At 39.4% G+C, this 12500-nt stretch overlaps 1 protein-coding gene across 1 annotated transcript in view; it reads right to left on the bottom strand.

The window, feature by feature from the left end:
- Nucleotides 1-8441: 8441 nt before the first annotated feature.
- The window catches only part of ppp1r18 (protein phosphatase 1, regulatory subunit 18), a 10787-nt gene continuing 6728 nt past the window's right edge, over nt 8442-12500 (bottom strand). Inside the window, exons 3-4 of the mRNA XM_047819286.1 lie at nt 10206-10395; nt 8442-8921 (exon numbers count right to left, since the gene is read on the bottom strand). Of these exons, the coding sequence (XP_047675242.1) occupies nt 8902-8921; nt 10206-10395 (210 nt within the window). The 3' untranslated portion in view covers nt 8442-8901. The remainder of the gene's footprint in view (nt 8922-10205; nt 10396-12500) is intronic.

Here is a 12500-nt window from a genome sequence, read left to right as displayed (position 1 = left end):
ATATATATATATATATATATATATATATATATATATATATATATATATATATATATATATACACACACTACATGTCGCCATGGTTACGGCAGTACATGGAACGAATGCGTCAATAGAGCCGCCATCTTGGAACAGGGGACCCCCTCCTCTTAATGCATCATCGTCAATGTAGGCAAAGAAATAAAATCACCATAAATCGTCATGAATGCGATTTTCTAGGGTTTTTGTTTGTTCCAAAGGTCAGACATGTATTTATCATTAAGTCCAGAGAAAATTTAAGGTTTTGATATTGAGATAATCTACTTTCTCACAATATAATGCAACTAAAAATGCAATTTGCAGGTGGAAGAAAATCACAAAATTGAGAGGAACATAATGTGAAAGTTAGATAGTTGAGGTGCCAAAAACTGTTCAATCTTTTATTTATTCTTTTCCCGCAATACTTTTGCCACATTAAATAAGTACGTAATAAAATCACATAAACAAAAAAACCCCACAAGTCAAGGCAAGTTTATTTATATAGCACATTTCATACACAGAGGTCATTCAAAGTGCTTTACATAGAGATTAGAAAACAATTTATGAGAGAGAAAAATATATGTAAAAATAAGAGACACACAATAAAATAATAATAAAAACAAAGAACAATTAAAGAAAATAAATGTGATTTTAATGAAAACAGTTTAAAATATGTTAAAAAGAATAAAACAGGAGTAAAAGTGATTTGGATAGAAAGCACAGTCAGTGTGAAGCAGCACAGTCAGTGTGAAGCAGCGCAGTCAGTGTGAAGCAGTACAGTCAGGGTGAAGCAGCACAGTCAGTGTGAAGCAGCACAGTCAGGGTGAAGCAGCACAGTCAGTGTGAAGCAGTACAGTCAGTGTGAAGCAGCGCAGTCAGGGTGAAGCAGTACAGTCAGGGTGAAGCAGCACAGTCAGTGTGAAGCAGTACAGTCAGTGTGAAGCAGTACAGTCAGTGTGAAGCAGTACAGTCAGTGTGAAGCAGCGCAGTCAGGGTGAAGCAGCGCAGTCAGGGTGAAGCAGTACAGTCAGTGTGAAGCAGCGCAGTCAGGGTGAAGCAGCACAGTCAGTGTGAAGCAGCACAGTCAGGGTGAAGCAGCACAGTCAGTGTGAAGCAGCGCAGTCAGGGTGAAGCAGCACAGTCAGGGTGAAGCAGTGCAGTCAGGGTGAAGCAGCTCAGTCAGTGTGAAGCAGCGCAGTCAGTGTGAAGCAGCACAGTCAGGGTGAAGCAGCACAGTCCGGGTGAAGCAGCACAGTCCGGGTGAAGCAGCACAGTCAGTGTGAAGCAGCACAGTCAGTGTGAAGCAGCACAGTCAGGGTGAAGCAGCACAGTCCGGGTGAAGCAGCACAGTCAGGGTGAAGCAGCACAGTCAGGGTGAAGCAGCACAGTCAGGGTGAAGCAGCACAGTCAGTGTGAAGCAGGACAGTCAGTGTGAAGCAGTACAGTCAGGGTGAAGCAGCGCAGTCAGGGTGAAGCAGTGCAGTCAGTGTGAAGCAGAGCAGTCAGTGTGAAGCAGTGCAGTCAGTGTGAAGCAGCGCAGTCAGTGTGAAGCAGCACAGTCAGGGTGAAGCAGCACAGTCAGGGTGAAGCAGCGCAGTCAGTGTGAAGCAGCACAGTCCGGGTGAAGCAGCGCAGTCAGTGTGAAGCAGCGCAGTCAGGGTGAAGCAGCGCAGTCAGTGTGAAGCAGCACAGTCAGGGTGAAGCAGCACAGTCCGGGTGAAGCAGCACAGTCAGGGTGAAGCAGCACAGTCAGTGTGAAGCAGCACAGTCCGGGTGAAGCAGCACAGTCAGTGTGAAGCAGCACAGTCAGGGTGAAGCAGCACAGTCAGTGTGAAGCAGCACAGCGCTCATTCAGTAAATACAGAGTTAAACAGATGTGTTTTTAAGCTTGATTTAAAAGTGTCTACTGTTGAAGCACATCTGGGCCCGTATCCCTAAAGATTCTGAGAATCCTCTCAGAGAGCTCCTAACTTAACCTAAAAATTCCTTGCCAGGAGTTTTAGCTTAGAAGTGATTCCAGAACATTTTCAGTGAACTCTGAGCAAGGAATGGATGGAAAATCCTATCTTAGTGAGGAGGTGTGTTTGGCCCCGTTGCTAGGTATGAATTTTTGGTGATAATGAGCAAGGGATGTACCTTCAAATCAATAAACATAATTATACACTCTAATCTTATGCAGACTGTAATTGTAAATAATATTTCACATCCAAGAAAATATCTGGAAAATGAATAGTAAGCTGTAGGGGTTATAGCCTAACATTAGAATCTAAAATATGTGAAAACTTAAGCTCATTACACCCTGTTCAAATAACGATTCCTGTCTTATTTGTTCATATTAATATCCTAGCTGGCATATTTTGTACTTTCACTCCCATATGGACCCCACTGAAAACAAGATGGCCTGTCTCAGGGGGCTGTCCTTAATGAAGTAGAAATTACAGCGTTACAACTCAGTGTGGTCTTAACGAGGGTAACAGGGCTCAGCTTTTATCGATGTCTGTGATTACTTTCTTCTCCGGTGTAATAGCGTTGTGGCGTCGAGTTGGTGAAGTAATTGCATCTCTAAGGAGATCCACCACAAACATGATTCCTGCATGATCCAATCTGTAGCGTCTCAATAATTCCCTGTCATCCAGTGTTTGCAGGACATCTCTCCTGCCTCTGTTGGCCATTTTGTGCAGCTGCTTAGGGGAACTCCTAAGCCACTAAAAGTCCTCTTCCCTGCTCTTAGCAGATCTCGCCTTAGGAGCCCTTTTAAGCGCTAGGAATCTTGAGGAATAGCTTTTATATTAACTGTGATTTTCGTGTCACATTTAGGGGAAATTCTAAGAAAACGCCATGACTGAGAATTTTCTTAGAATTTGGCCGCAAGGAGCCACTTTTTGCACAAAAATTCTTTAGGGATACGGGCCCTGATCTCTTCTGGAAGCTGATTCCAGCTCTAGGGGGCGTAATAACTAAACGCTGACGCACCTTGTTTTGAGTGAACCCTTGGTATCTCTAACTGACCTGATCCTAATGATCTGAGTCGTCTGCTTGGTTTATATTCAATTAGCATCTGTAATGTATTTCGGTCCTAAGCCATGAAGTGATTTATAAACCAGTAACAATACTTTAAAATCTATTCTAAATGTAACTGGAAGCCAGTGTAAGGACCTGAGGACTGGAGTGATGTGCTCAGATGTTTTGGTTCTGCTCAGAATTCTGCAGAATTCTGTAGCACCAGCACTGATATTTTACCTGAATCAGAGTTTAATCGAAAATCCCTTATTATCTTTATGAGCACTGTCTCTGTGCTGTGATGCTGGTGGAAACCAGATTGAAAATTGTCCAGATAGCCCAAAGTTTGACTTTGATGCTGAACTGCCAACCTTCCAGAACTGTCAGCTGAGTTAACCATTAAAAAATAGTGTTTAGTGTCCCTGCAACTTGTCCATGACTGACGTCTCTGTTTATCACTTGGAAATCTACAAACAGATTCGGATTCAGATTATTTTATTTAATACCATATCAGCAATCAAAGGCTATTTTCATGGCAAAAAAAATCAATTACAAAAACACAAATATCCTATAAAATATGTTAGACAGATAAGGGAATCTTACAGAACACATAAAGTTGGGTCTTTTCACCTTTAAGCAAAAAAAGCATGGGTCAATTTGTAATGTCCTTATTAAGAGCTTTGGAATCTACAAACATTGACTGTTTCCCTAACTGTCAATAACTAATGGGTAACTAACATGGATTAGCTGCAGTCGTTAACCAAGGACTAAAACAAACCAACGGAAGCAGGAATATAATTTCCTACCATTCAACACCATAAAACACATTCTGACTTGTGTAATGTAATCCCTTCTGTCTGGGTTTTAGATTTCTTTCATTTGAACAACCAAACGCAGCACAGAAGTCCGGCATCGTCCATGTGTTTGAGGTAAAGGAGCACTCACTCAATCCAGCAAAAAACTTCATCGATCCCAAAATAAACTTATTTACAGAACACTGCAACACTATAGAATGAGAATAACTCATTTTTACTTTATTTCCTCAAGTGCTGCAATTTCCTTGAATATATTCTACAATATCTCTTTATAGAAATATATCATTCTCTCACTCTTTTTTCTCATCATCCTCATCACCCTCATTGTGTTTGTTTGTGTTTGTACCAGCAGTGTGTTAGTGTTAGAGCAATGTGTTGAAGCAGGTGATGGAGTGTGAATGCATAAAGATGGAGTTTGGAGGATGTGCTGATTGAATTTAGTGCGAAAGCAGTGGGGAATGATTGACAGTTTGTTGTGTAATGACTAAAGTTTCTCTGACTGTGAAGAGTTTTGAGAATCTGACCTCAGGTTTAAACAAAATGTTAGCCATCAGAAAAATCCCTACAGTTTCTTTTGTTTGGTTTTAATTCGTGTGAATAAAATAATGAAAGCCTGTAAAACTGCAGCACTGTTAGTTATATCAGTCTTCATGATGAAAGCCACATTAACACCCAACATTATCCACAGACATTTTCTCTGTTCTTTCCCCATCTTCACACAGTGCTTTAGGGTTTAGTGCAGAAAATAAAACACAAACAAACACAACTATGTTCTATGTCCATTAACACCTTTGATGGTCAATGTGGTGTAAGTTATAAAAATCATACGTGTTTGCTGAGATGTGACACGTCAATGGTGTGAAAACCACATGTACTGGGCCACAGATGTGGAAAATAAATAATGACATAATTATGATTCATCCTTCAACACAACAAGGAGCAGAGTGTATGTAAGAAAACACTACAGGACCAGTGTTGTATAAAGTAGTAAACAATACTTGAGTAAAAGTACAAGTATCGTACTAGAAAAAGACTTTGGTAGAAGTGAAAGTCACCTTTTAGAATATTACTGAAGTAAAAGTCTTAAAGTATCTGATATTTACTGTACTTAAGTATCAAAAGTCATTTTGACATCATTAATAAACTAATATTCACAAAGACCAAATCAATAAATGTTATTTTTATTTAGTATTGATTGATTGTTTGCATTAATATTGTGTCTGTGCTACAGCTCTGGTAATAAGAATAGTGACATTTCACTGCTTTTGGTTGCCCCCGTTATAGATAAACGCCCCCAGCTCTGACTGCGCGTGCACGCTGCGCGTACCTGTGCTTCTCCGTACAGCGTGCGGAGCGTAATACAATCTAGGAGCAGTGATACACCAAACCTCCCTTATTACAGTCACACACATTTCTGCTGACTTTATTTTGTAGTAACGAGTAACGAAGATGTTTAGTGGGAATATAACGGAGTAAAAGTTTACATTTTATCTCGGAAATGTAGTGGAGTAAAAGTGAAAGTTGTCATAAATTTAAATTTGTCAAGTAAAGTACAGATACGTGACATTTCTACTGAAGTACAGTAACGAAGTATCTTCACTCAGGTCCCAACATCTGAAACACTCAAAGTTTGTTCTATTAAACATAATTGCATTCAAATTAAAATGTAATGTTTGACTGTCTGTGTTGTAAAATGAAAGTAAAAAAAGAGAGGAAATAGAATTAGCTGTACTCAAAAAATAAATAGGCAAAATGTAGAAAAACACAGCATATGAATATAATACAATAACATATGAATATCAATATAATGATAATGTATTGCTGCTTATAAATATAGTGTCTACTGTGTGTGTGTGTGTGTGTGTGTGTGTGTGTGTGTGTGTGTGTGTGTGTGTGTGTGTGTGTGTGTGTGTGTGTGTGTGTGTGTGTTTAGTACAAATTAAAAAAGACTTTGGTAGGAGTGAAAGTCACCTTTTAGAATATTACTCAAGTAAAAGTCTTAAAGTATCTGATGTTTACTGTACTTAAGTATTTGAAGTAAAATTAAAAAGTTAGTATCATGCACCAGTACATCAGACCTGCACATTTTTATGAACAGCAGATATGTTAATCCCTTTCCACTGCTTCTCTCTTTGTACCTATCCCGAGGCATCCAGACACTGTACCAGCTCCCAACGTCCTCTGTGGGACGAAGCTGAGGCCGACTCTAAGAATCCTGAGACATCTCCAGTTAGACTCTGTGGTACTCAGGAGCTCTGAAGTCCTTGAACCTCACACCAATACAACATTTAACTGACTGTATATTACAATCACACCCCCAATGTCACCCATATGAGGATGGGTTCCCCCTTGAGTCCGGTTCCTCTCAAGGTTTCTTCCTTTACCAATTTAAGGCAGTTTTTCCTCGCCACTGCTGCCTGAGTCACCTCAGACTTGCTCATAGGGGAATAAATACATACACACTGTGAACTATATACATCTAATAATAATCTAGAATTTTTATTCTGTTAATTCTTATTTCTTTTATTATTCATTATTTCCTTTATCATTAATTATGTTTACCTTCTGCTCTGTGTTTATGTTCTGTAAAGCTGCTTTGAGACAAAGTCTATTGTAAAAAGCGCTATACAAATAAACTTGAATTAAATTGAATTGAATTTTTCTAGTACGATAAGTATTGCCAGAGCCGATCCTGACCTCCCTGGGGCCCTAAGCAAAATTCTGCTAAGGGCCCCTCCTACCTGACCCGTTAGCCATGAAAACCATTTGCCACACATTCACACTTGACAGCGTCTCCTCTACTAACAAATTTCAGCATAGCACCTGTAAGTTAGAGATAACTATTATTCATTGTATAAGCTGCATTAAGCCCCACTTAAACTGCCTCCCTCAGATTCCTCTTTATCCATTTTCAAATATAAAATACTGTTTATAATATGACTTAGCTCTTACGATATTCAACTAGTGAATATGCAATAGCAGATATCAGAAATTATTTTTACTGTAAAATGTACTTCCTGATATCAAAAATATGAGAGAAATCACACTCTTAATATTTACATTTTAAGTATTGAAAACTGAATCCTTGATATCAGAAATCCATATCATGTGAATGTATAAAAGCTAAAATTCTTGCCATTCGGTATCACTGTGTTCTATAGTATGCATGAGAGCAATACCTGATCCCTGATGGTTATTATTTACTGAGGGAGGTGCATTGACCTGGCATTATGCCCACTACAATGTAAATCCATTGGTTTCCATATTGCATTAACGTTGTAACCTTGAGAGACTATAAACATTGTCATTTAGGAGCGCTATCACGCTACTTTTTGTACTGGTCCCCACTTGTTTTTTACTATTCATGGCCAGATGGATAACTCCGCTTCATATAGTCATCTACACAGCAGGGGCAATTCTAGGGTCGGAGCTTCAGGGGTGCTAAGCTCCTTTTTAGGTTTGCTAAAGCTAAGGATATTATCAAGAGGCATTAAATGTCTTTAGTATTATTATTATTATTATTATTATTATTATTATTATTATTATTATTATTATTATTATTATTATTATTTATTTTATTGGGCTTTTAACTTTTTATTACATGACAAATTCCTTTCACAAGATCATTATGGACTGTCCCTAGTCTCTCACCTGAGAGAGAGAGAGAGAGAGAGAGAGAGAGAGAGAGAGAGAGAGAGAGAGAGAGAGAGAGAGAGAGAGAATGGGCACAGATCACAGACAGAAAACAAGAGACAGAAAGAGACACAGAGAATAAAAGAGAGACAGAGAGGATGACAAAAAGAGAAGAGGAAAAAGAATGAGAACATTTTACCAGTGATAGAGAGACAAAGACATGACACAAACAGGAAGAACAAGAAAGTAAAAAGTGAGTGAGAGAGAGATAGAGAGAGAGAGAGAGAGAGGAAGAAGAAGATACAGACCAACACACATACTGGTGGTATACAGTGATCTGTCGTTTATTTTCACTCTGGTCCAAACGCCAGGACTTTGTGTTTCCATGACGACTGACCAGAAAAGACGCACGTGACGTCATGTTTACACGACTCCCGATTGTTAAAATGAGTATCAAATTAACGATAACCTTTCCCAACAGAGATACACGTGTGTACGCACTACACAGGTACACAGGTTTTTTTGTCACGCTGCTGTTTTTGTTTCACGCTCTAGCAGTTAATAAACAGAACTACATGCGTCTTCAGAAGAACATTGTAACTTCTCTTCGTTTATGACTATGGACAAGTCACTCAGGTCCTGGGCTACTCCACAGCGGCGGCGACTCACTGGACTAAAATATGAATAAAAATTGTAGGGGTGCTGAGCTTTTTTTTTTAGCCTCGCCCATACTACACAGTAAACAATAACACGCACTGTAAAATGAGGCAGGGGAAGCGGGGCCTTGCGTAATTTGTTGGGCCCTACGCAACTTGTGTAGTGTGCGTAAAGGGCCAATCGGCTCTGAGTATTGCTTTCTAGTACTTTATACAACACTGGTGAAATGCTGTATTATTTACAGCCACTAGGGGTCAGTGTAGGATAGAAATAAAAGGAGACACTCAGAAGCGAACAGAAAGCTCATGGGACAGAAACTCATGATGATTTACATCTTTATTGAAACCCTGAACCATAAAATAAAAACAAAATAAAACAAAATTACATCAGAAATCATGCAGTATTAAAGTTTACCCAGAAACAAACAAATCCCAGAAAAAGAAAAGAAACATCAGTAAATAAAACAAAACAAAACAAAGCACTTTGTAAAGCTAATGATAATAAATGATTAAGCATAAGTCTCTTTATAATTACACACTATTTCAGTTACTTTTATTGGATATTATAAATATGCAGACAGCATTTTATTCACACAGATTATTAATATTATTTCTAATCAACTCATTCAGTCAAAACTGTAAAGATCAGGTTCAGGATCAGGTTCAGTTTCAGGTTCAGGTTCAGGTTCAGGTTCAGGATCAGGTTCAGTTTCAGGTTCAGGTTCAGGATCAGGTTCAGGATCAGGTTCAGGTTCAGGATCAGGTTCAGGTTCAGGAGATTAACGCTTACACGACTCATCTGAAAGAGGGAAAAGAAATAAACACAATATATAAGACAAAGAATATCATCGAAAGGTTTTATACAAACATCCACCATAAATAATCATTGAATCATCAGGAGAACAAGTTATTTATCATTTTTAATAATAAAACTTATTTATCCAACTTCACCTCATTTATCTAATCAGTTTGTTTGCTATTACACTTTTCTACCACTAGGGGGTTCCCTGAACACATGCGCAAATGGACACATTCTGGAGCACATGAATAAAATAATAATAATAACCGTATAGACCATCACTAGGTGTTAGACGTCACCTCACCCTCTCCATCCTGTATAATCTCTACAGAATTCTATAATTATAATAGTATATAACTGTAAACTATTACAGATCCTACTTCATCTCTGTATACTGTCTGTATAAACACTTGTATTGCACACAAACAGATTTAGACATTTTTCACATTTTGTGCTGTTTATATTCACAACTATTTTCTTGTACAGTCTGTCTGTCTATCTGTCTGTCTGTCTGTGTATCTGTCTCTCTCTCTGCCTGTCTGTCTCTCTCTCTCTGCCTGCCTGCCTGTCTTTCTGCCTCTGTCTGTCTCTTTGCCTGTCTATCTGTGTGTCTCTGTCTGTCTGTCTCTCTGTCTGTCTGTGTATCTGTCTCTCTCTGTCTGTCTCTCTGTCTGTGCATCTGTCTGTCTGTGTCTGTCTGCCTGTGTATCGGTCTCTCTCTGTCTGTCTCTCTTTCTGTGTATCTGTCTCTCTTTGTCTGTCTCTCTGTCTCTCTGTATATCTGTCTCTCTTTCTGTCTGTCTGTCTGTCTGTCTGTCTGTCTGTCTGACACATTATTTAAGAGTACAGAAGGGGTCCTTTACACAGAGTTTATGGTGACTTGACACTCAGAGAGGAAACTGGTCCTCTGGACAAACTCAAGCTGATGAGTTAAAAGGACAAATTCAGGGTTTTTGGTTAAGTTCTAACTTCACTTTAAAGGCACCATTATAATGTCTGGGATTGAGTCCACTGGGAACACACATGTTCTTGAGCATCATGATGTTCTTATCCACAAATATAAAACTTGCTCTGTGCTCACTTTGATAATCGAGACCCCAGAATTTAATTGATAAGCCTTTTTTTCTCTCTGACCATTCAATAACAAAATAACTAATAATATAACATTAATGACGAACATCCCTGATGCTGTATGATTGCTATTAGATTTTATTGTCTTAATTAAAATCACATACAAATGACTTGTTGTGTATTCATTAGTGTAATGAGGTTTATTGTACAGACCCACTCGAAGCACTCTGTTCAGTCCTTTTCCTGTTCCAATCATTTCATCCAAACTACACTCTTCATCCTTTTCTTCTTGTTTCTCCTCCGTGCTTCTCCAGTCATCGCTGTTTCCATCTTCTTCAACCACAGTCACCTCCGGTGGGTACGTACACACACGTGGGCCAGAGTCATCAAAACTCACCTGAGACTGAGACACACACACACACACACACACACACACACACACACACACACACACACACACACACACACACACGCTACAATCCTTCACGCTCTCTGAGATCACAAAACTCAGGACTTCTGCTAGTTCCCAGAATATCTAAGTCTACTAAAGGTGGTAGAGCGTTTTCTTATTTAGCTCCCAAACTTTGGAATAGTCTTCCTGATAGTGTTCGGGGCTCAGACACACTTTCCCAGTTTAAATGTAGATTAAAAACTCATCTCTTTAGTCAGGCGTACACATAATACATCCCATAATATTGTGCTTTATTACATCTGACCAAATGCAGATCATCATCTAGTGCTTGTTAATATTATGAACAGCAGCTACACTATTGAACCAGCTCCAATTGTGTATGTGCCATGAAGATTTTGGACCTTTGCGGGGAAGTCGTGGCCTAATGATTAGAGAGTCTGACTCCTAACCCTAAGGTTATGGGTTCGAGTCTCAGGCTGGCCACGGCTGAGGTGCCCTTGAGCAAGGCACCGCACCCCACCGCACTGTTCCCCGGAGAGAGTGTTCGGTGCGCATGTGTGACGTTAGCAGAAAGCGGTTTTAACATCGACATGGAGGGTAAAAACAAAGAAAGAGAAGAAAGACTTACGATAAGGCAAGTAGTAGGACGTGTTAATATAACCCTAGGGTTAGGGGCGTGTTTGTTTTCATGATTTTTTTTGGAGACCCCACCTTTAACTTAACTTTAAGAAATTATTAAAAGTGCTATAGAAATACATTTGAATTGAATTTGAACCCACACACACACACACACACACACACACACACACACACACACACACACACACACACACACACACACACACACACACAAATACAAACAGACACACACAAACACAGACACACACAAACACACACACACACAAATACAAACACACACAAACATATATACACACACACACACACACACACACACACACACACACACACACACACACACACACACTTTTAGTGTTTAGTAAAATTAATACCTCAGTATTGTGAGCTGCCTTTGTTTTGCTCTGGTGTTGTTTGTGGTGTTGCACAGAACAGGAAGTGGGTGGTGTTAAAGAGGAAATAGACAATGCACTGTGAGTGATAAAGTCACACAAGGATAAAGAACAATGTAAATGTAAAGTGAAGACAAAAAGTGCTGAATGATGTTATGGTCACTGCTTTAAGTAAATACAACATAATAAACCACAGAATAAAAATCGACGACCCTTTGGATTTAAACAGCAGTCAGGTGTGTGATTGACCAGTGAAACCAGCAGGTGCTGATGGTCATTAGATACGTATGTAGAATGAAACCCAGTCATTAAGTGGAACAGAAACATCTGTGTAGGAGCTTCACACTGGGTGAGGAACCAAACTCTGTTACGAAGGTGAGGTTGTGGAGACACTTTCATGTCACAGGTCATAAATCATGACAAGACTGAGCTCATAAACACGACACAAGTTCTACTGCATCAGCAAGGTCTCTCCCAGGACAGAGCTCAGAGCAGACTGAGGTTCCAACATGTGATGTTCAAGCTGTTGTGAAGAAGCACAAAGAAACACAAGGCTGAGGAGAGTAGACACAGTGGGCCAAGGAAACTTAATGCAGCAGATCAAAGACACATCACTATTAATTTGTCTCCAAAATATACAGCAGTTGTGTTCTTCATGGAAGGACTGAGGCCAAAAAGCCAAACTTCTGATGTGAAAACAAGGCCAAGAGACTCAACTGTTCAAGGAAACAGAGGAACTGAGCATCAGAAAAATAGCAGCAGGTCTCTGTAGTGATGAGTTGGCTGTAGCAGGAGGCAGGTCTGTGGTTAGTTCTCCAAGATGTTTAAAACAACCAACCTGCTGAGTTCTGATTTCTGTGTGTGTGTGTACAAGTGTGTTAGTATGTGTGTGTGTTAGAGGCTGTTTGTGTGTGTTTGTGTATGAGTGTATTTGTGTACAGTATGTGTGTGTACAGTATGTGTGTGTGCAGTATGTGTGTGTACAGTATGTGTGTGTACAGTATGTGTGTGTGTACAGTATGTGTGTGTGTACAATATGTGTGTGTACAGTATGTGTGTATAATTTGT

The sequence above is a fragment of the Tachysurus fulvidraco genome, chromosome 10 (genome assembly GCF_022655615.1).
Source record: "Tachysurus fulvidraco isolate hzauxx_2018 chromosome 10, HZAU_PFXX_2.0, whole genome shotgun sequence".
Lineage (NCBI taxonomy): Eukaryota > Metazoa > Chordata > Actinopteri > Siluriformes > Bagridae > Tachysurus > Tachysurus fulvidraco.
The sequence above is the reverse complement of the archived record's forward strand: the minus strand, read 5'-3'. Positions and strand labels throughout refer to the sequence as shown.